This window comes from Pholis gunnellus, assembly GCF_910591455.1.
Source record: "Pholis gunnellus genome assembly, chromosome: 5".
In the NCBI taxonomy this organism is placed as follows: domain Eukaryota; kingdom Metazoa; phylum Chordata; class Actinopteri; order Perciformes; family Pholidae; genus Pholis; species Pholis gunnellus.
Window position 1 is genome coordinate 10,232,880 of NC_136531.1, and position 23,445 is coordinate 10,256,324.

At 40.1% G+C, this 23,445-nt stretch overlaps 3 protein-coding genes across 5 annotated transcripts; 2 read left to right on the forward strand and 1 right to left on the reverse strand.

Annotated features, from left to right (window-relative positions):
• Nucleotides 1–304: 304 nt before the first annotated feature.
• psip1a (PC4 and SFRS1 interacting protein 1a) lies at nucleotides 305–8,594 on the forward strand. 3 transcript variants are annotated; one of them, XM_079159043.1, is made up of 17 exons: nucleotides 305–338; nucleotides 548–637; nucleotides 910–986; nucleotides 1,524–1,662; nucleotides 1,962–2,051; nucleotides 2,395–2,511; nucleotides 3,641–3,700; nucleotides 3,791–3,851; nucleotides 3,978–4,092; nucleotides 4,325–4,499; nucleotides 4,601–4,680; nucleotides 4,835–4,890; nucleotides 5,137–5,207; nucleotides 5,416–5,517; nucleotides 5,597–5,798; nucleotides 7,081–7,177; nucleotides 7,967–8,594. In XM_079159043.1, the coding sequence occupies exons 2-17, from the start codon at nucleotides 566–568 to the stop codon at nucleotides 7,995–7,997; spliced, it is 1,545 nt and encodes a 514-aa protein (XP_079015169.1). In that variant the 5' UTR covers nucleotides 305–338; nucleotides 548–565; the 3' UTR covers nucleotides 7,998–8,594. The 3 variants fall into 3 exon arrangements, with proteins under 3 accessions (XP_079015169.1, XP_079015168.1, XP_079015170.1); XM_079159042.1 differs by having other exon boundaries at nucleotides 327–450; XM_079159044.1 differs by lacking the exon at nucleotides 2,395–2,511 and having other exon boundaries at nucleotides 327–450.
• A 551-nt stretch (nucleotides 8,595–9,145) lies between these two features.
• Nucleotides 9,146–15,672, reverse strand: snapc3 (small nuclear RNA activating complex, polypeptide 3; the record flags this gene model as incomplete). Its single annotated transcript, XM_079158733.1, has 9 exons — nucleotides 9,146–9,366; nucleotides 9,444–9,551; nucleotides 11,045–11,203; nucleotides 12,401–12,483; nucleotides 12,587–12,736; nucleotides 12,826–12,930; nucleotides 13,013–13,091; nucleotides 13,200–13,283; nucleotides 15,440–15,672. The coding sequence occupies 9 exons, from the start codon at nucleotides 15,670–15,672 to the stop codon at nucleotides 9,219–9,221; spliced, it is 1,149 nt and encodes a 382-aa protein (XP_079014859.1). The 3' UTR covers nucleotides 9,146–9,218.
• A 528-nt stretch (nucleotides 15,673–16,200) lies between these two features.
• Nucleotides 16,201–22,257, forward strand: LOC306696380 (tetratricopeptide repeat protein 39B-like; the record flags this gene model as incomplete). The annotated part of the gene is made up of 18 exons (XM_079159981.1): nucleotides 16,201–16,257; nucleotides 17,418–17,449; nucleotides 17,899–18,003; nucleotides 18,181–18,312; nucleotides 18,507–18,583; nucleotides 18,919–19,048; nucleotides 19,199–19,304; nucleotides 19,430–19,495; nucleotides 19,581–19,689; nucleotides 19,783–19,850; nucleotides 19,955–20,014; nucleotides 20,119–20,280; nucleotides 20,384–20,475; nucleotides 20,578–20,698; nucleotides 20,781–20,892; nucleotides 20,979–21,096; nucleotides 21,590–21,706; nucleotides 21,910–22,257. 18 exons carry the CDS (start codon nucleotides 16,201–16,203, stop codon nucleotides 22,022–22,024), a joined length of 1,779 nt encoding a protein of 592 aa, XP_079016107.1. The 3' UTR covers nucleotides 22,025–22,257.
• Nucleotides 22,258–23,445: the final 1,188 nt, after the last annotated feature.

Sequence of the window (23,445 nt, forward strand, 5' to 3'; positions counted from 1 at the left end):
TCATCCAAAATGCCCGAGTAGACGAGCTTTGTAGTGCCAAGATGCTCAGCGCGGTTATTTTATTACAAATACTCACACACACACACACATATAAAATCCTCTTTGGCGTAATTATGACTCACTATATCTTCGCAAGTATTTAGCATTTTCTTAAAGCGCCTTAAATAGTGTGGTTCTGCTTCGTAAAAAGTAAACAACACCAGTAACGACGTGTTATTAGAATAGACTCACCCCCTCCCCCCTGTCCTGCCATATAATGGTACAGTCTGTTGACGTCCTGCGCGGGAGCGGAAAACGTGCATCTGACTGTGGGGCGAAAGGAGTGTTGTGTTTTCCTGGTAAGAAATCGTGCTGCAATAACACTTTTCTGAAACATTATAATATAATATGCACCTTTATAGACGCCCGCACGAACTAGAGGTCGGTGAAGGGGGTTGTTGCACTGAATGGGTGTGTACACGTGTTACATGCCTGAGTAGATGCTATTGAATCAAGTGAATTGCATAGCAAACGTGTGTATTGACTTCATTTTGTCCTCTTTTTGCAGCTCGGCAATACGTCCAGCATGACTCGAGATTGGAACTCTGGCGATCTGATCTTTGCCAAGATGAAGGGCTATCCACACTGGCCTGCCAGGGTACGTCTGGATCTTAGGCAAATGTATTCGTGTGTAAAAAAACATTTGATTACAATTAAACTTCTCACTAAAAACTCACGCGCAAACACGTCCCAACCCATCCAATACGACTTTAGAGGCACACAGACAGCAGCTAAGCACACACACACACACACACACACACACACACACCTGAGAAACCAGAAACGTTCTCCGTTTGCTTTCCTGCGTGTTTCTTTGTGTCGCTCGTGGCAGTGAGTAACTTTAAGCTGTGATCCTCGTCCCTCTGCCAGATTGATGAAGTCCCAGACGGTGCTGTGAAGCCTTCCAATATCAAGTTCCCCATCTTCTTCTTTGGCACCCATGAAACGTCAGTAACCGACAGCCAACGACCTTTGTTTCCTTTTTAGTTTGATGGGCTCACAAAGGGAAAGTATTGCAGGAAATTTAAGGCAAACTTGAATCCATTGTTTATATGTATTGTATACTGTTATTGTCATTATAACACATTTTTTTAAATGATGTACTAAATTTGTGTTGCACACGATCCTCCGATACATGTGAACACTTCATCGTGGTTCTGATTCCTCACGGGCTTGGCAGGAAGTGGTGAATGAAGCCGTTTGTTTCATTAGTTCAAGTGTAATTCTGTTGTATTATTTTAGAGTTTTTAGATCGTATGCACTCCCATACAGTGAGTTCATAGCATTACAATTATTTAGAAAATAGTAAATGGCTGATTATACGTATACATGTTTCCCTATTGAGTTGTCACTGTGCTCTGTCGAAGGTGTTTCTCTAAATACATAAATGTCTGATGTGCTGCTGCTCCATCTGTACACAGTAAACACGCGCTACTGTACACGTTTAATGATTCCACCATTCTGGATTATCTTCTTTCAAACAGAGCATTTCTTGGCCCAAAAGATATCTTTCCGTACCAGCTCAACAAAGAGAAGTATGCCAAGCCCAACAAGAGGAAAGGCTTCAATGAAGGATTGTGGGAGGTTGAGAACAACCCAAACGTTGAGCTCACTGCACCCAAGGTACGTCTCCTCCATCTGTACCGCTTATTTATCCTCCAGATGTTGCCGTCAGCTTGGAGTGACTGAACCTCCGATCCTGATATACCCGAGTTTGACCGTTTTATTGCGAGCGCGCTTGTTTTTACTTTGATCACTCGTGTTGTAGCCCAGGGCCTTCAACATGTGTTATATGTTTATTACTTTTAGCTACCTGAGAGAAGTTGGGGTGAAATAATAAAAAAAAACTGGTTTGGCACTTCCAGTTATTGTGTTTTTGTGAATTGGTTTCATTTAATCAATTGTTTGTTTTTGTTTTGAAGCCGGTCATCTGTCAATCTTTCACTGAAAAGGGTTCGGACAGCAGCCCAGAGGGAGAAGAGGAATCGGACGACAAGGGGATGAAACCCAAAGTAAGCTGCTCTTCTTCTAATCTGTCATTCAACAGTAAATATATTTACACAGTGGCTCCACTGCATTGACGTGCTACTGGTGTGTTGCTGTGCTGTCAGCTTCGTTCTTCTTTTGCTGTTTTACCTCTTTCTCACAACGTGTGTCTGCTTCATACTGAGTTACATATCACTGCAGGCAATCGCTCACTTGATTACAAGTGTTCGTTGTGTGTTAATACGTTGTTAAAGGCTTGTGCGCTAAGAGTAGTGTGTGGAAGAGAAGGATACTCGCTAACTTTTCTCCCTTTCAAGACTTGTTTACACCACCACACTGCGTCCTATGCTGTGTCTTGGGTGCATTCAGGTTCCAGGAAGTGAGGCTGAGCAGGAGAATGAGAATGATGATGATGAGGAGGAGGAGGAGGAGGAGGAGGAGGAGGAAGGGTCTCTGATCTCTGAGCAGGGTCCTCAGAACCAGGATGTACGTACTTTGCATGCTGGGAAAGCGGCGCAGGTCGCCTCCCCCTCTCCCTGTGGGAAAGCATGCGACACTTGGTTGTTTGTTTCTGTTTGACTTCTTGTCGGCGGCCACAAACCTTAATGGGCGCTTGATGTTTTGATTCGAGTGCCTGGTCTGGGTTTTCTGTGTTAACGTCACTGAGGTGATTATTTCTGTCCGTCCCTGTGTTTCTTCTAAACATTATTTATGAATAACGTCCGGTAGGCACAGCTTTGTCTTGATCAAATTGATTTAGGTTTGGGACATGAACTCTTTGTGTGACGATGACAAAAAAATATTTGGGGGCGTGGGGTTTCTTCTTCTTCTGTTTTTATCTCTCCGAGACCACCCTGAAAACTTGTGTTATTGCTTTCCATCTCCAGCCTTTGCCTGTCCACACACTCACAAAGCTACTGTTTGCAGTTGGTGGTTGTTGTTTTATTTTTGCATGGCTTTCTGTGTGCTTTGGAGAAAGGTAAGTTGTGACTCGGTGTGTATTTTGCTCAGGATGAGACGGACTCTTTTTTCTTTTCTTTTTACATTTCCCCCTTTTGTCTCTGCAATATTTGATTATTTCTTAAGTCATAAGCAGTGTCTCACTTCCTAACAATATACACAAAACTCAAGTATGAATTATAAAAAGTGTGCCTTTTAGTTAATGCAATTTCCTAAACTAAAGCTCACAGCTGCAAAAAAATTAAATAAATTCTCAAAGTATTATTACATTTTTGTTAGTATATAGACGGTTAAGTATACAGATTTTTATTTTTTTTTGTCAAATAACTTCATACCCTGTATACTATAAATAGTATTATATATTATGTACCATGTTTGTGTGTTTGGTCACAGCCATTGTTAATGAAACACTGGCACATTTAATAATTCAGAGTGTAATATCACAGTTATACACTAGATGGTGCTATTGAACCAGACATTTAAATTCAGCTTGTTACGCTGGAAGGTAAGAACGCAGATCAAATCGTCCCAACAAGGACTGAATTTATGCAAAGCTGACTGCTTTAATTTGATCAGATGTTGAACCGAAGAGAACTATAAAGACAGAAGTCGAGATCGTAGTGTGATGACGTTAACAAAAGGTGTCTCATTTTAGGGCTCGGCACAGACAGAATCTACCGATGTTCCTAAACCCAAGAGAGGGAGAAAGAAAAAGGTTGGTAGTATGTATTTATGTGTTTACTTTCAGTGAGTATTCAAGCTATGAAAATGCATTTTATAAGATGGTATGTTATCTTTTTTTCAGAGTGATGTTGAGCAGGAGACTGAAAAACACGATGCTCCCGCTAGTCCCGTTAGTCCCTCAGGTAGGCCGTATTTGCACTGTATCTGATTTAGTTTCTACTGTAAGTAGAATTTTTATCATTCAGCTCTGCATTTGCATAAGCTGGATTTAGAATGTGTGTGTGCGTGTGTGTGTTTTTTGTGACCAGGTGCAGAAGGTCCTAAACGAAGAGGCAGGAAACCCAAAAGTGAGAAGTTACTTCTGCTCCAGCAGCAGCAGCAGCAGCAGCAGCAGCAGGACCAGCAAGGCTCAGGAAGTGAAATGTAACTACATGAAAATGAACATAAAACGTACACACACTGAAAAATGCTCACATACGTGTGTTTCTTGTACACCACCTTTGCTCGGGTGGCGGGCCTTGAATTATCTGATCCTACAAGGAAGAATGAATGCTTATATTCTTTAGTTTTGATCACAAGTTCGTCAAATTGGCGCTGTAGAGGGAGCTGACCCTTAGCCCGTAGCCTCTTATCAGACCTTTTCGCTCACATTTAGGGACACTGCCGAGTCAGAGAGAAAGAGAAAGAGGGCTGCGGAGGACAAGTCCAAGAGTGGAGACGAGGAGAAGAGAAAGAAGGAGGACAGCAAAGGAAAGGAAGCAGAGGTGAAGGAGCCTGAAGCCAAGAAGAAGAAGAAGGACGACAGCTCCTCGGGCTCTGACGATGAAGAGGCAGGCGTCAAGTCCAGCACGATTCCTCCTTTTTCAGAAATTTGTGTGAACAGTCGGTATGATGCTTTCATGCGCATGATTTTAATTTCTTTTAATCTCAGAAAAACAAAGGCAGAAAGAAACACCAAAACTCCGAGATGGACAAAGATGTGCGGCGACGGAAAGCCGATGAATTGAGAGAGTACGTATTCATACGAAGCCCAATATAGAAATAACAAAGTACAATTATCAGCTTATCATGTTGACTCTATTTATAACACTATTTAAGGCGTAAACGTAGCATTAGCAGAGACATGGATACATTTCTGACATGGTTTGGTTATTCTGTCTTGCAGGCCAAACAAAGATGATGGGAAGAAAAATGACGAGAGGACAGGAGTCAAGAAAAAGGGTTAGTGTTGTAGTTCAAACATCAAAATGCAATCCTGAAATAACAGATATTCAGATTACAGTCGTCTGTACAGCTGACAACCGGGGAAAAGGCTGAGCTTTATTCACAATACAAAGCTGTAGCCCAAAAACCCAAATTAAAAAAGCTGTTGCATTTCCCGAATCGTTCCTAAATCCACACTTACGTTGGATTAAGAACGTTTAGTTAAGCGAAACCATTTCCATCATAATGTTTTCTTTTCCACAGAAATGTCAACTGAGTTGAAGCTCCAGAGACTCCACAGTGAAATCAAGATTTCCCTGAAAATAGAGAATCCTGTAAGTCGGATCGTAAACACCTCGCGTCAACTTTCTCCGCAAATCAATGTTTTGTTCACATTCCCCTTCATGCACGACACTAACAAAACCGTCTTTGCATTTTGCTTCGGATTGCTTCATCCAAGTTGTCCGTCCATCTAAATGTACACTTGTAAATGCCTTCACGTCTAATTTTATGTTTTCGGCCCTCCCGCTCCCGCCTCACCAGGACGTGAAGAAGTGCTTGGAGGCATTAGACGACATCGGTGCCCTCCAAGTGACGACCCAGCACCTGCAGAAGCACAGTGAACTCATTGCCACCCTCAAGAAGGTACGCCGTCCACAATCCAGTTAAAGTACGACAGGTTTGAACAATCAAACCCACGCTAGTTGTTTCATCCGTCTTCTAGATCCGCAGATTCAAGGCCAGCCAGGACATCATGGACAAGGCCACCATGTTGTACAACAAGTTCAAGAGCATGTTTCTGGTTGGAGAAGGCGACTGTGTGCTCAGCCAGGTGCTCAACAAGTCTTTAGCTGAACAACGGCAGCACGAGGAGGCCAAGAAAGGAGCGCTGAAGAGAGTGGAACAAGCCAAGGAAAACAACTCGGGTACTTTTTTTTTTTTTTTTTTTTACTGTCACGCGGCAAGTACTTTTGGTGTACAAATACCATTTGTTGAGTAAGTTTAAGACCAAAGTAGAAATTTCAGACGCAATAGTTTTCTCCGTGAAGAAATGACTGCAGGCACATACGATACACTTAAGACCTCTTTATCACCTAACATAATGACACACTGATGTCAGATGTTCTGGATTTTATTTTTATGCCAATGCAACAAGCTATTAGTAATGATGCTTAAACTCGGTAATTTAAGGGACCTTTTCTATTTTACTGGAGCTGATTGTTTCTAGTTTTGGTCACATGGATGAATGGTTCAACAAAATAAGGGTGTTGCTGATGACTCGCATGAGAACGAGTAAAGAGTTTCATCACGTGAAGTATTTGTGAATCCTCGAGACTTCGGCTCCCTCTGTATGTGTTGTTCACTGCTGTTGCAGAGTATATATATAGATATATATATTTAGTATTTTTCTGGTCATAGTTTTGAGTTTTTTCTCTCAGTCCCTACAGCTATTTACCCAGTTGTTCATGTTTTCATTTTGTTTGACTATCAAACACGGTTCTTGCGAGGTTGTCAGAAATCGGAGAAAAGTTTTGAATAATTGAAGTAAACAGATTTTTTATTTATATATATATATATATATATATATCTCAAAACACTCTCTAATCCGAGTCTCGAGTACTTCTCTCAAACCTTCCTATTAAAAACACGTCTCTCACGCGTGCTGGGTATCATTATCTATGATGTTGATGATGCTCGTATGTAAAGAAAGAGGTTTTTCTTGTAGAGCTGGCAGCACATGGCAGTCGGTACAGTGAGCGATGGCTCGGTCAGGTGATGGACGTTATGTCATAATGCGTGTCTGCTGATTATTGGTTGTGTTACCAACTGAGTCAAATATGAAAATCCAACCAGACAACAGAGACATTGAAGCTTTTAGTTTCCTCTTTCCCTCCCAGGAGGACATCATAGGATCACTGTGGTTAACATTCTCAGTAGAAACCCATCCATGCTCTATTGACTCACTTTATCTGTGTACGTGCTACACTTCCACTTAAAATAAATCGTCTCTTTCTACAGCAAGGCATGCCAAATGGATGGAAAATCATGTTTATCTCTTAATGTCCGGAGCTCAGCGTGTGCCATCACATGCTCCTGCGAGTTCTCCTCTCTGCGGTGTTTTAGGTCTGGGGTGATGTTCTGTCTGACTGAGCCTTTGTGTCTCTCTCTCTCTCTGTGTGTGTGTGTGTGTGTTTGCGCCGCCTAAAGACAAGATGACAAATGGTGATATCCGCCCCGAAGAGAACAGGCAGGAAGCGGAGAGAGAGAGACCTCTTGAGGACCCCTCTGTGGGAGAAAATCACAGGTAGCTCACCCCACATGTGCACGCCGCGACATCGGTGCAGATCTATTTTGTGCCATCTCTGTTTTTATGCCTCTGCGCCTGCGACCGCATTGTAGTCCGTCCCATTCTGGTGAACGCGATATCTCAGGAACGCCTGAGGGGAAAAGTTCCACTTCGACTCACTGATGAACTGATTGCAAGTTGGAGGTCGACGTGTTTTTCATTCATCAATCTGCTAATCATGACAATTTTATACAAATGTCTAAAAGGATAAAATGATGGATATAAACTACAACTGTGAAGCTATAATTCCAGTTTTAATGTATGAAGAAACATACAAGAAAATAACAGTTACAGTATAAAAGCAAGAAGAAACAATATCTTTAAGTATAATGCTGGCTTTATGCTGTTTTTCTTATTGTTTGCAAATCCCATATTAGTCTGTCACTAAGTACAAGCCCAGCATAAATCTTTTTTTTAAAGATTTTAATTTAAACTTTTTCAAAGAGTCAGTCATTTTCTAAAACCGCTGGGTATTGTAGTCTTCAGCCAATGTTACTCAAACTGCAGTAAACAGTGCTTTTGTTAGGGACTATTTTAAGGTGTGGATTAATACACATCTGGTGCTCTAGTGAGTAGTGAAGTGTCAGGACACAATGTATGTGGCCATGTGGGATTGACTCAAGATAAACTACAGCAACCCATGTTCATTGAACTGAAAGTGTGGCTCATAATTCATATTTTTTTTGAAGCTGCTACACCACACTGCTGATACTTGTCTTAACCCGTTTCTTCATCTTCTGACCGTAGTGCCCCAAAAGCTCAGGAAGAGTCTGCTTGAGTGTCCTTCGTGCCCGTAGGAAAGAGAAGACGTTTGCTGCTTTGTTCAAACTGACCAACTGGCCTCTCCTGTCCAGCTCCTTTTGATGACTGATACTGATCACTGGTTTCCAGTTTACCGACCCCTCCACTCCCCAGATAGACTGACTGCCTTTTTACTTTGTGTAATATTTACCTTTTTAAGACACAACCTGTCACACACCTGTTGAATTTGAGTAATGACTGTGTAAAGAGTTAGAAATAGTAGATCTGCAGCACCTTGACCGTAGAGACATGATTAGTACCAACTGGTGGAGTGGATGGCTTTTCGTGTACTCAATCATTGCATACGCATTTAAATAGTTTGACATTAAGAGAATCTACAGTTCGATCTTAACTTCACTTAGTGTATTGAAGTACAGATGTTTAGTTGTAGTTAGAAGTGCCATTACTGTGCTCAATATCTGCTACGTTAACATTTTAAAGATTTCCAGTTTGCCAAAGTTTTCTCAAACATGTTCATGTGTCTTGTTTTAAAAGTTTAATTTTTAACGTAGATGTAAATAAGAGTATTTTTGTGCCTGTTTGTTTCAGCATCCAATAAAAAAAGTAGTGCATATAATAATCCTTTTTGTCTTTTTAATCTTATATTCTCAATGATTGCATGAAGATCATGTGGCAATCTTAAACATTGCTGTTCAGAGCAACTCAAAGATCTTCCTCCATTGATTCTCTATTGATGAAGTTTGTCTGTTTTATTGCTGTTAAGTTGCTATTTGCTACAAAGTTGCATTTGTTCCTTTAGGTTACTAGAAATGGATTTCCTCAAGCTTCTTGGGATGATCGGTTCACAAGTCTTCTGTATGTTTGTGCTATTCTCACAGGTTTGAAGTGAGTGGTAATCAATTGGAAAAAGGCAATGTCATATAAATGTGCTTCTATTCATATTTGAATCAAAATCTTTGTTTTGGTGCCAGGTTGCTATCAAACCATACCGAAACAGTATACAAGCTGAATATTTGACGGTTAAACAAAATTTAAGTAAGTTAACGTTAAACACATTTTCCAATAAATGTTACTGTGGATTTCAAACAGTCGGTAAAAATGTAAACCTTATCGTACAAAAACCTGTTTATTTTGAAACAAAATATACATTTCCCAAATGTCCAAACATTTCTCTTTGAGATAAACATTGCAGGCTATTACGCAGCATAAATAAGTGATCTGATCCAAAGAAAATAAATTAGTTGAATGCACCACGGTCCACATAGGGATAGGCCATGAAATCTCCCATCTTGTTGCCTTGAGCGTCGTAGTGCAGCATCCGGAAGCACTTGTCACAGAAGAGACACGGGTCACTCGCAGCAAACTGGTCGTTGGTTGTGAGCCACCTGGAAAGAGTCGGGGATGGTGAACTCGTGTTCACAGTTTGAGAATACCAGAGCACTATTTTATTTTTTTTACCCACCTTACGATGAAGACGTGGCACACGGCACACTTCTGGGTGGTGACCCTGTGCTTGTGTGTGAGAAGTGGGTACAGCTTCTTGTCCAGGCAGTCGTTGGCATGGGTCAGTCTGCAACGTGTACAAAAACAGGGAACATTTGCTTCGAGCCTGAGATGTGACACATGAAAACGGTAAATCACCTCGGGAGAATTACGATCTCTCGGAGCTAGAAAGTCTTGTGAGAGCAGTCGAATCCTGTCTGACAACGAAGGGCTTTATTTCAAAAGGTTGCAGTAATAAAAGACATTCAGAGAGCGTCGTGTTGCAGGCTGTGTGTCGACATACCAGACCACCATGTATAATTGTTGTGGTGGTGAAGTTTATTTAGGTTGAGGGCATGTTCTTTGGCTTGATCATGCCATTTCACAAACCAGCATGTGCTTCCAACGCAAAACAAGCAGCCAATTCATAGTGGCAGCAAGAAGGAAAAAAAGGACCTTTGACTGCAGCTGGCTGTCAGTGAAGAGGTTCATGAACTTTCTGAGCCTGACTACAAATACTTGTACAAGTGTCTAATTGTCTAGGCGTTACTCATATTGGCAGTATGGCAGCAGAAGTCAATTTTGACATTGTTGTGATGAGCAAGCAGCACAAGTTAATCAAGGTGCACAGAAGAACGCGTTAAGTTTGACTCGTGAACATTTTTACTGATGTCGATATTCCCATGAGACCGATGAGAGAGAGAGCGTGTCATCATCTGAAAATAAGAATAGTTATGTTTTCATTACATCAGAATGATGTGATGGCGTTTGAATCTACATACAGAGCAGGTCCCCCTTCACAGAGCCGGCCGCCATGTTTCTACAGTAGCCCAGAACGGACAAACCAAACAGTGGCTCTAGAAAAGACCCATTCGCGTTTTCGTGTCTGCCAACCGTAGTTCTGCTACACGTTTTGGCACAAGGGGAGAAGTTTCAGTTGGATGCAATTTGCAGCCTCACTGCTAGATTCCGCCAAATCCTACACACTACACCATCAAGACTAACTTCATCACCAAAATTGAAGAAAAAAAAACACATCAATTCCATAGCGTGGTGGAGACGAGGGCACAGAAACTGGGAAATATCGGGCGTCGGTTGGAGGGTTGTGTTTCTTAGGCTGTGTGTCCATATAGCGTTTTTCCTGCTATACATTTTAGACGACCACATAAACTCTCTCCACATTGTGATGGAATGCTCAGACTCAGCCTCCCTCTGCATGTAGGATTCCACTGCCTGGATTGTCATCGTGCAGCGTCTCAAACACTTCCTGCTCAAAATGCACCGAGACTTTTTCACAGTGTTGTTGGTTCCGCTATCCTGATCTGCGTGACGTTATTGCAAGAGGCATTCAGTAAATTATTTTAACAAATAGATGTTACTAATCATTTACAGATTTTAAATTGATTTGAAAAGATTCATAACATCCTACTTCCCATGTCTTAGCATTTGTAAGACTTCTGAACGATTGATTTGAGACATTTTAATACCAATTGAGGCCTTTTTATTTGTAGATGAACGTATTCAATGCCTTTTTAAGGATCCACGGGAATCGTGAAAAAATCCAGAAAGCACAGCACTGACCTGACGTCTGTGATGATGACGAGATGTTCGCAGTCTCCCTGATGACAGTACAGGTACGGGAAGCCCACCTTCACTTTCATATCCACAAATCTGGTGTCTTCCATCGTGGCTTGGCTGTAGGGTGGGAAGCTGTGGGCCTTTGCCCATTCAATGGTAGTCCTGGAGTCCAGAAGGGACATCACGAGGTTATCAAAGACAGGTCTGTTTATTTTAAAGTTACATAAAAATTTCCAGTATCTGGTATAATTTGAGCTGTTCATTCTGAGGATTTGTTGTTGTTTTATAATCACACCATTTCTCCAACAATGCTTTCCCTAGTGTGGATGGCAGTGCAATGTTCTGCCCCAGATATTACTGACCACTCCCTTTGATCTACTCATGAGCATGATTCATAATTTTAGTAAATGTGGCTGTAACTCCGGTAAACAAGGGGCCATGGCTTCAATAAAAAGAACTCTAAATCAAGATGTCCGTGTTCAATCAGAAGCTGATCGCATGAGCTGCAGTGTTAACAACAGCGCCACAGTGTTATTTACAAAGAACATATTTTTGTCGACGTCACTCATGCCCTGCAGGTAGACATCGTATTATTTGCACACGGGCTATTGACTAAAGCGCGGCAGGACCTTTTGATGAGGATTCACAGGTTCTAGAATCACTAAACGGAGAAGTTTAACAGAAAGACACATTCCTATTGCACGTTAAGGTCGCCACAAAACAATACAATTAAATGAATCAAATATTATGCTGTTACATACTGGCCCTATAATGTAGACACCAAAATACGATAATACTCCATTCACTGGAAATTGATTTTGGGAAGAAACTCTGCACTTTGGAGAGAGTCAGGCTAGCTCCAGTCTTTATGCTAAGCTAGCCAATCACTGTAACGCCTGCTTAAACCGCAAGTATGAGAGTAGGATCAATCTACTCCTCTCGGAAATAAAGTGATTCTCAAGATGAACCATTTCTTTAAAAAGGACCAGTGTGTTTAATTTAGTGGCATCTAGGAGTGAGGTTGCATTATCTTGGATTTCTTTATTGGATGATGACATTAGGCTCGTTTGAGATGAACTTTATTCTCATTAAACTGCGACTTTATTCAAGTAGTATTACAACTTTTCTCTCTCAAAATATCACGATTTAATCTTCGACATCTTGAGAAAACAATGTGCGGGCAGTTTTAAACATGAGCAGAAATCTTGCTGAAACAATATTAAAGTCCAGGGGTTTATAAATCAATAAGCTCATTGACACGAATAGGTGCCACATGCATATCTAAAAGAGGTTAAAGACACAAAAAGAAGACGGAAGAGAAAAATCACATTTCCACCATAAATTGGCGGAAAAACTTACATGCTGATGTCCTGACACTCGGGGTATCGCATGTCGTTGTAGAAAACTCCTTCGAAGAAAAAGAAAGCCGACTTGTAATGATCCTGAAATAGAAAACATGAAAGCAGATACGCTTACTGTAAAGTTCTTATACAGAGAGGTTCAGATCTTGCTTGTGATTTCAGGTGAACTGCACCACGTGCTCACTTTGCTGATGAACTCTGGAGCCATGTCCGGCGTGTTGCTGAACTCTCCGCACACTTGCAAGTCGCTGACACAGCAGATGGCATCCCTGAGCTCCGCCAAGCTGTGGGAGCCCGTCATCAGCAGAGTTATGTGGGGTCTGACGGCGCTAAACTGAGGGGGGTTGTGGGGGTGGAAGGAAAATATCAGTACCACGGAGAATAACAGTGTCATATTTGGAGGTGAGAGCGGGAAAAGCTCACTTTCTCAAAAGTAAGCGGGTAGTAGACGTTGATGGTTAGAATGACTTCTCCTTCAGGCACCAGGTCAACCACGGCCTCTGGTTTCCTACTGACAGTTAAACGCTCCTGTAAGACACAAAAGAGTTTATTACATGACGATGAGACGTGTCAGCGCGGTACAATATCTCGTCTCCTCCAGTGGACCAACCAGTTCATCCGCGTAGAGGTCATGTCTGTTCTTGACGACTTTTAGAGAAGCTCTGTGATCTTGTCTTTTTTTTCTTTGCCTGTTAAAAACAAAATCACAGCGCACCCCATTATTATGTATTTTGTAACTGCTCGTTGGTTTATCCGAGACACAATATAAAATAGTGACAGTTGAGGGAGAATCATACTCGAGTGTTCTCAGCGTTGAGTCCGAAGGAACAACTTCTGTGTCCGGCTGCTGATCCTCGGGATGGCAGCGAAGTGAATTGGGACTTGAAAGGAAAAACATAAAAGAACGTCATGTAAATGAAATACTGACAGTCGACACACAAACGTTAACTGTCTCATTGCTTCTGTCTTCTCTGTTAAAGGAGCAAAGCTATGGAAGGTCTACCAACTATATTGTTTTTAGTAGACGTACTAAATAGTTAAAAGAGAAACCGCAATGTTCTCACACCTAACACAATGGAAGCTCATTAGCATCAGCAAAAAAAAAAAGAAAAAGGTAACCAATAAAACAAAACAAAAAATCCACCCAAAAAATCAAAATAAAAAAAAAATCCACCCCCCCGAAAAAGAAAATGTTTGCTGGCGGAAAAAATAAAATAAAAAAACAGTTGCTGTTTATTGAAGGTCGCCACCTCAGCCACATTGGTTTAATTATTTATACTCCAGAGCTGCTTCTTGCTTAAAATTCTATTGAAGGGTGCGTTTGCTCAGTGCAATCCATGTGAAACATCAAGCAATTTAGGTATTTCATCTGTTGTAAAGCCACGTTTAAAGAAGTCTTCAATGTACTCACAACCCATGCATATGTCAAATGTAGGGTAACCTATGAAGAGCTGCTTCTATGACTCATTATTTCGACTTTCTATCTCATTATTTCGACTTTCTATAGCAACTGGGAGCATCTGGTCAGTGTTATGGTTACAGATGGATGCACCAAAATGCTGGTGGAAAAAAAAAGTTAAAAAAATACAAATAAATTAGAAATATTCTTTTTACTTTTTTTCCGCCAGCAAAAATATTTTTTGGTTTTTGGGTGGATTTTATTTTATATATATATATAACACCTCTGTAGACACACCTGTATTTTGTATGTCTGTGTCCTCTTTCAACTATTTTCTAAGTTCGCAACAAGCATGAAACAAAGTGCAGCTGGTCCTGAGTAAGTTACCATTCTAATTTATATTTGATACATTTATTTGATGTCCACATCAAATAAACCCATTACTCTGAAATGGAACATTGTGCGTACATGTTTAAACATTGTGCTTTTGTTTTTGATACTTTTAATATGTGGGTCATTTTACAAAAAACGGTGTAAGTGCTGTCACTTACTTTTGCAGACAGTAAATTCCTTTAAGTTAACTAAATAATTATACATATTCAATAATTAAAGACTGTCTTTGCAATGATAAAACAAAATGTATTCATCTAATGTACAATGTTTAATTTTGGCAATGTTTTTAAAATCCTAAAGTCTAGGAATTGTCTTGTCACTTTTGTGATACATGAAAGTGGAGCCTTTACTTTTTATTCAAAACCTTTTTTTTCATGAATTAAATCTCATTCACATTGAACATTACATAATAAATAGAACATTGAAATAGCTTATTATTATCACCAATATCAAATAAATACCAGTCACACAGAATTACGTCATTGGTGTTACTGCAACACAAAACACTCTTATTTTGAAATACTACACTGACCATGTGAGGTTGTGCCTGGATCAAGAGGTCCTTGGGAGGAAGTGCAGTGGGAAAAGGCCTTTCATAAGTCAGATGTCTTACTTCATTTGCTTAAAATATCATGATATATGTGAGAATTTTGAGCGAAGCTTTTAAGTCTGTCATTTGTGTTACTCATGTATTGGCCGTAGGGGTAAGAGGCTGAACTTTATAACTGGTTATATTGAACAGTTTAATGATTTTGATTTGCCTGAAAACATGTGGTCTGACACATGGCAGCCATTTTGTTAGAATTGTAGGTTTTTTCCTCTATATTGTCATTGGATTTACAGTCACTGGTGTTACTCCTCCTCCTCCAGGTAACACCAGTGACATTCCTGTATAAATGAGCCACGTAAAAGCTGCAAAAAGACATGAAAAATAAAAAGACATTAAGCTCAATATGTTGTGGAATCATTAAGTTTAGATGTCAGTTGATGTTGTGCAACACATTTTTGGTATGTAAGGCGAAATACATTTCAGCAGATCTGTACTACCTAGAGTCCACCGTCTCTGTAGAATGACCCATACGTTGATGGTAATACTGTGGTATTTGTACGTGTACAGAGACAGGAAAAGGGAAGAGCCGCTGGTAGAAACATGTTCATGAGACACAACACGTGCTCTCTTTTTGTAGACTGTCGCTAAATGTGGGCTAATGAGGCTCACCGTGGAGCTTACGTTGGTGTGACTACCTGCAGATGGACTTGAGGTCGCTCAGAGTCTCCGCACTGATCCCCATCTCTGCGGTGAAGTCAGCGTCAAACGTGTCCTCGTCTTCCTGCTGATAGGAGTAGTTACTCGGATTCAGTCTGTTCAGCCACGCGTTTCTGAAAGAACCGATGTGAAATATTTTGGTGTTAATGTCAGTGTATTCGTATTCTGGGATGTTTGTGTTCGGGTCTGTCGATGGATCCGTCGCCGCCATTTTTTCCTTGAATGACTAGATTGTGAGCGTTGAGGATTATGGGTAATGTAGTTTTTACGAGAAGCGGCATCAGAGCAGTGTGGAGGCTTCAAAAATAAAAACTAATTAAAAAAAGAAGAGAATTAAATACATTTCCTTTGGCCCTTCTTGTGCTAATTTTACACAATACACTTCTATACTCACTCAGAACAAGAGCAGCAAGTAATTAGAATTAAATATATTATAATATGACTTTAAAGTCACAACCACGTGCACATCCTATTAATTGTTTGAGTGATATAAATATCCTCCATTTGCTGGTGCAAACTTGTTAAAACTCATTCAGATCCTTTTTATGGCATTCAATAAAAGTAATCACATCATAAAGAAGCTTCATAGACACGCAAGAGTGCAGAGCAGCTACGGAAACAACCAAACCACCGGAATTAAATAGTTAGACAGGGACATCACATGCACGCAAATAACCAGAAATGTTAACCAAATCTACGTAAAACACCCCTTGTGCTGTCTGAATGAAGTTAACCCAGTATGCAAATAGAGCAGCTCGAGGAATTTATCCCAGAAGGCATCTGGTCATTTGTGATGGTAACGCCTTTCCTCTGCCTCCGCTCTCAGTTGTTCCTACAAGTGGTGTAAAGTAACTTTTTAGTGACGAACTTAAGTAGCTGCATTTATTTATCTTAAATGCAGTTTTGACAAACTTACTTGATTATTTCCATTTACTGATTACTTTTTTATTCTACTCCACTTCGCTTCAAAGGAAAATATTGTACCTTCACACCAGTACATTTATCTGACAGCTGAAATTAGTTAGTCTTCAGATTACAGATACTTTCTTACAAAATAGGAGCTAATAAAATACAATTAATTAATGAACACACACACAAATGCTGTCAGTTGGGACCCATTGTTACATTTTAGATGTGAAAAAAGAAGTGAGATTTATTTTTTTGAAGTTTTAAATAAAAACAGACAGCGAGCTCATCTCGTTGTTGTTTGAGAAATGTCTTCCATTTTCAATTCAACGTGATTATTTTTAAACCTAACAATCCAAAAGGCTATTTAACAACAATCATTTCACATATCCAGTTCATCAACAAAAAAAACTGTGCACTCTTGACGCACAATTTGGTTTCTTATGTGCACCATCGTTTGATCATTGAACTAGAGTATCTCATAAAATATGGATTAAAAATAGTCGTTATTAATTAAGATCATAAAGGGACTGTCAACTTCCGACAGATTTGTGGGCTGGTCTTGCATATCTAGGCCAGTCCTGACTATATAAATATCGCAGGAGGCCAAATTATCGCTTTATGTGCAAGTGAAGAGAGGGCTTTCATCGCAGAGGGAAAAAAGACACCCGACGTTTATCGTAACTTCTTCTTATCTGACTTAAATTCCAGCATCAAATGGAGACGAAAAAACACAATTCACTGCAACAGGTAAATTACATTGTAATGCAACGTATACGAGTGTTTAATGACCAGAGTTTGTTTACTTTTATTTATTTATTATAAAGCTGTTTTTGTCAAGACAGGTGAGGAGGGAAGTTGAGTTGTCAAAAGTTATTATTCCTTTAATGCATCATGTTCAAAGGGTCTGAAGGGAGCATGTTGACTGACATATCACATTTTACTGTAATAAATATAATAAACGCAAAATGACCTGTTGATTAAACGTCTCTCTCATCACACTGTTTCAATTTAAAAACGGATTTAAAATTTGAATTTTCTTTTTTTCAGGTGGACCTGAACCAAATCAGTGAGGATTCAACGTAAGTGAAATTATGCTTTTATTGAATACGTTTTACAGGATTGTGTGATTGTTTTTCTAAGATTGGCACATGTTGAAAATAATTATCCTATAGAAAATATAATTTATCCTTGCAAATGGGTTTGCTATTTAATTAAATCTATTTGTTGTAATGCCCAACTCACAACCACTAGATGTCACTATATAGCTTATAGCTTAACTTAGTGATACTTTATCATTTATTCATTCTTCAAACTGTGCATACATATACTTTAAACCCCTTTGTTCCACACACTCAAATTGCCAACATGATATACATAACGCATCTTATCTCGCAAGACTACGAGTAAAGCCTGAAGTTTACCAAAGTGCCACTTGTCCGGGCTCCCAGATACTTATGCAAGACTTGTTTTCAGACGTATGTCTGTTGAGATTTAGAAGCCTAAATTAATTTGTCATTCTTTCATTTAGATCACCTGAAATGGATTTAGAGGCCACACTGAAGGAATGCTCCAATGCCCTCAACCTTTTTCTGAACAACAGGTTTTCTGATGCTTTGGCTCTCTTAAAACCCCGGTTAGTCGCTGACTCTTAAACTACAGTCTCCAGCTGACTCTGCATCTTTGTGTACAGCTGTTACACACTGCTGGTTGCACGATAAAATGTAGTCATAGGCATTTGATTACTTTTTAAATTATTCTAATTTCACACTTAGAATATGTTTTTAGTAATCACTGCATTTGTCCCCTTCAGGAAGAGTCAGAGCATGTACCACGCAATGGGCTACAGCAGCATTTTGGTGATGCAGGCAGGCATGACCTTTGACCCAAAGGACATGAATGCTGCCATGGCGTCACTGGGTGAATCCCTGCAGACATGCCAAAGGTACGGCTGAACACTTTCATAAAAGTTTAGGATTTAAGTTGAACGGTGGGTACAAAATGTGGTGCATTTCTGAGTAAAAAAAGTAGTCATATAGGGAAGAATTCATTCATCACCTTGTCTTAAAAGTGTTGAGACACCGTCCTGCTGAAATTGTCTTTATTCATTTGTCACCATACTGTGTATCCTTAACTTAGATTTCGGAAGAAAACTGGAATAATGGAGACTTTAACCAGCCTGTGGAATAGGCAACCAGCTGACAACCTGACAGAAGGTGAGTGATACGCTTACATACTCATTGGATCTGTGATCAGGAGGTGAAATGAGCCATGTTTAAGTACTCTTTTAGTGTTTTTATTAGAAATAAATAAAACGTAATTGTATACATGGGGTGTGGAGGGTAATTGTAGCAGTAGCGGGTGGGGGGGAAATTCAAAACGTGGAGGATGTGGAGTTTAGAGACAATGAGAATCTAAACATTTAAGAAGGATAAGAATCTGTTTAGTGCAATTTATAAACAAAAAGACAATGTGTATTGCGTTTTTAACATTTTTGCAGGTGTGGAAAGTTGTTTTCACCCATCATGTGACGTTTGATTCTTGTTAACAGAGGAGATGCATGCAGAGCTGTGCTATGCTGAAGTTCTGCTGCAGAAAGCATCTCTCACATTCCTGGATGAGACTATAATCGCCTTCATCAAAGGAGGGATGAGAATCCGAAACAGTTATCAGATTTTCAAGTAAGAAGCGTGAAGGCCGGGGGGGGCGGGGTTGTTGGGGGCGGGGTTGTTGGGGGCATAATGCCATAACCAGACATTGTAGAAAAGGAAAATAATGTATATCATCATATTTGAGTATATTTTTTAATTATATTTTGTCTCCCAAACCAGGGATTGCCAGGCCTTGGCCAATGTCACAACAGACATGGAAAAACAGAAGAGCACCTACATACATTTTACGGGCGGTGTCAACATGGGCATTGGATCCTTTAATCTGGTGAGTCATGCAGTAGAACAAAGTGTTTTTGCCACATTTTATAGCTACATCTTTGCTAAACGAACAAAGTGTTGTTGTTAAGTTGTATCAAGCCTAACCAACATTGAACCTATTTTTTTTGGTAGATGTTGTCTCTGCTCCCATCCAAAGTCCTCAGACTGATGGAGTTTTTGGGCTTCTCAGGAGACCGGGTAAGTACCCTCAGTCCTTTCCTTTTTTCTTTTTTTTTTCTCCAGCAAAATATACAGATAGTGTCATTTGCCAATTTTCTTACAGGAAGCGGGTTTGTTACAGTTAAGGGAGGGAGCAGCCGGCAACAGCCTGCGCTCCATCCTCAGCACCCTGACGCTGCTGATGTTTCATCTCTACATTACTGTGATTCTGGGTAATTTTCTTCCAGGAATAAGCAGCATTCTGTCATTATATTATGATTTGTGATGGTCAGAAAGTTCTTATTCTACTCATGTTCTTTCCCCAGGTACTGGTGAAGCAAACCTCACTGAGGCTGAAGCTCTGCTGGAGCCCTACATTGAAAAGTTCCCCAATGTGAGCAGTGATTATTGCTGATTCTAACTCATGGCAGATGTCACTACTGTCATTCAAGGGAAATGGCATCATTTTTATTTAATTTGTCTGTGTGTCGTCCACAGGGAGCTCTCATTCTTTTCTACACTGCAAGAATTGCTTTGCTCAAAGGAAACTTCACTTTTGTGAGTACTGGTAATAACTGGTCTAACAGTTAAACAGTTAAATGCAGCTCATGTTGTTGTTGTTGAAGAAAACTGAAAGCCCATGTGTCTGGGTCTTTCTGCAGGCCCAGGAAAAGTTCCTGGCGTGTATTGCAGCACAGGAAGAGTGGCGTCAGATTCACCACCTGTGTTACTGGGAGCTGATGTGGGCTTACTCATTCGAACAAAACTGGAGGGAGGCGCATCGCTACGCTGACCTGCTCTGCAAAGAGAGCAAGTGGTCCCAGGTGATGAATACAACTTATTCTCCCTTTTGACCCGGTGCAAAACTGCTCATGTATTGACATTGTATTTATCTCTTGCTATAAGCTGATTGCTCTTCTCTTGCAGGCCACCTATAAATTCCAGAAAGCTGCCATCTTGAGCATGCTGCCAGAGGAAGAAGTGACTGAACTTGGAGAAAATGTGACAGAGTTATACAGGTGTGTGATAGAGACAACTATTATTTCTGTATAGGATTCTGTTATACGTTCTGTAATAGTTATCGTAACTGTGAAACATGGTTTTGGTGGTTTTGTTTGTAGGCAGGTGGAGGGTCTCAGACTGAGGATTGCTGGGAAGTCGATCCCAACAGAGAAGTTTGCAGCAAGCAAGGCACAGCGATACTCTTCTTCTGCGCCTGTGAAACTAGTCGTGCCTGCTTTGGTGAGGATGCATGTGCACTCCTACTTTCAGTGACTCAAAACTAAAACTGAGAACTGGATTGACAACGCGTCTTTTCCCACAGGAAATGATGTACGTGTGGAATGGTTTCACAGTGGTGGGCAAAAGACCAGAGTTGACTAAAAGCATCTTGACCACCTTAGAGAAAGCAGAGGAGCAGCTCAAAGATGATCCAAGTGAGGGGAACAGCAGAACTTTAAACCACATAAACCACACTAATAGATTTCAACGGGACACTAATAGCATTTTATCTCATGTGTAGACCCATCGGTGTATCACCTGGATGACCAGTGTGTTGTTCAGCTGCTGAAGGGCCTGTGTCTAAGACAGCTGGGGCATCTGGTCCAGGCTGAGCTCTGCTTCAATCAAGTCATTTCCAGGTGAGGCCATCTTAATGTCATTGCGACACACTCTCTCAGGAAAAATAGGTTGGAAAATAAACTGAAATATAGTCACAAATCATACTCAACACACTGACCACTGGTGTTACTCTTTTGTCTCTTACTTGCTGATTCTCATTTGCTTCACTTTCGATAGACTAACGTGTTCATTTTTCTGTCCGTTTCACTTCATGAAAGGAGTTTTATTAATCTTCCTTTACTGTCCTCTGGCTTCAGTTTGCATCTGAACAGACTCCATAATGATGTGTATGTAAATCCTACATAAGTAACGTCTTGTCAGGATGTATTTCAGTTCCATGATTTGAATTGCATTAGCTGTATTTTGTATTTATTCATATATACCTTGTCTGTCTTGAAGAACATGGTGCATACAATATTCGACCTCTCAGTGTGGTTTTGAGACTTCACAACTAAAATGTGGCCACTGTTGAATAGACCCACTGAACTGACTTTATAATTTTCTTTCGGGCAGTGAAAAGGACATCAAGCACGACAACTATCTGGTGCCATTTACCATGTATGAGCTCGGCCTGTTGCACAAGCAGAAAGGTGACATCAACACAGCCATCACAATGATGGAAAATGTCAAGTAAGTGTTTTTAAACTCCTCCACAGTCGTGGGTTACAGTTAGTTCTATGTGTGCATTTATAAAAACGCATCTGGATGTTGTTTTCCCTTAAAGTCAGAATGGCAATTCCCCAAATGCCTTGACGAAATATGTCTGCCCAATAAAGTGAGATTTCATACTGCCATATTATACAAAAAAAGCTTATGAGTGATCTTATTTGCAGGACGAACTACAAAGACTACAACATGGAGTCGAGGTTACACTTCCGCATCCACGCATCACTCAACACCATGGGCTCTTTCGCCGCCAAACTTCCCCCTTCACGCACGCCAGCTTAAGAGACTCAACAAAAAAACATAGACCAACACACGTCTGACTCAAAGTCTCAACCCTGGGTGCTGCCCTCAGCTCTGTGACTCTGTGACATTAAATGCGTCAGTATTTTATGAATGTTGATGTTTTGGTACAATATGTTACAATAATCGTCTTGTAAATAACAGTTCAGTCTTTTTTTCTGTGCAGTATGAATAAGTCTGCTGTTAAGTTAGCCAAATAAAACGTATGAATTCAATTATGTCCTATATTTAATGCTGGCACAAAATGTAAGACACATACCAAATGTTGATACATTTGATCACTGAACTCTGAATAAATACATTGCCAAATACAAAATTCACTGTGTGTGTGTTTGTACGTGTGTATAAGGTGAAATGTGCTGGTAACTGCATGTTATATTTGCCATAGCACCCTGGAAAATTGTGTCATTCTGATCACCTCTACTGTATTTTGAGTGATGGTGGACATCTTTTATATGATTTTCGTCCTGCCCAGTGTCCATTACATTCCATTACAGTCATTTAGCAGACGCTTTTATCCAAAGCGACTCACAATTCAGATTCTATCACATACACCGTAGACACAGCTACGGGATCAATTTTGGGGTCTTGCTCAAGGACACATCGACATGCGACTAGCGGAGCCGGGGATCGAACCGCTCTGATTGAAGGATGGCCCTGCTCTCCACTTAGCCACAGTCGCCCACCACATCACTGTATCGGCTTGCTCGTGAGAATATTTAAGTAGGCAATCAGGCATATATGCAGTGGTTGGCTGCTATGGAGGTTTTGCCAGTTTCACTTGTTAGTTCATAGTACTTTAGATTTTGAGTACATTTAAATTATACTTCTGTGTGTTTACTTAAGGATTTTGAATGAATAACTTAAATTAAATAATGTAAGACTAACTATTTGGCCTTTGGAGATATTGGCCATTTAAAATATTTAAAAAACGTATTTGTGATTACATTATTACCTCTTATTCTAATATTTCTGTCTCTTGCATAATCTGTTACTATCATACCAATTTTGATTCAACAAGTGTTTTCCTAGTAATTGTAATAGTTCTGTTGTTCCACAAGGTGGAGTCATGCGGAGTCAAATTATGAGTAATCATCATCTTCCAGTATTACAGTATTAGTCTATGAAATGCTGATCTACAAAGACAATTTTGTAATTTCAAAATAACATTTTAGCAAAATTCCAAACCTACAATAAAAAGAAAACATGTTTGAGGATGTGAAACCATATTTAAAAAAAATGTTTTAACACTTCTACCATTGATTAAAATGTTTTCATCCTCCCTCATTACATTATTTGACCAGTTGTTATGAAGATAATGTGGCATGTAACGTTACATCTGGACTCCGCTGTCAGTGCACCACGTGGTGAGTGAGGCGATCAGCTGACTCGGTCGGAGGAGG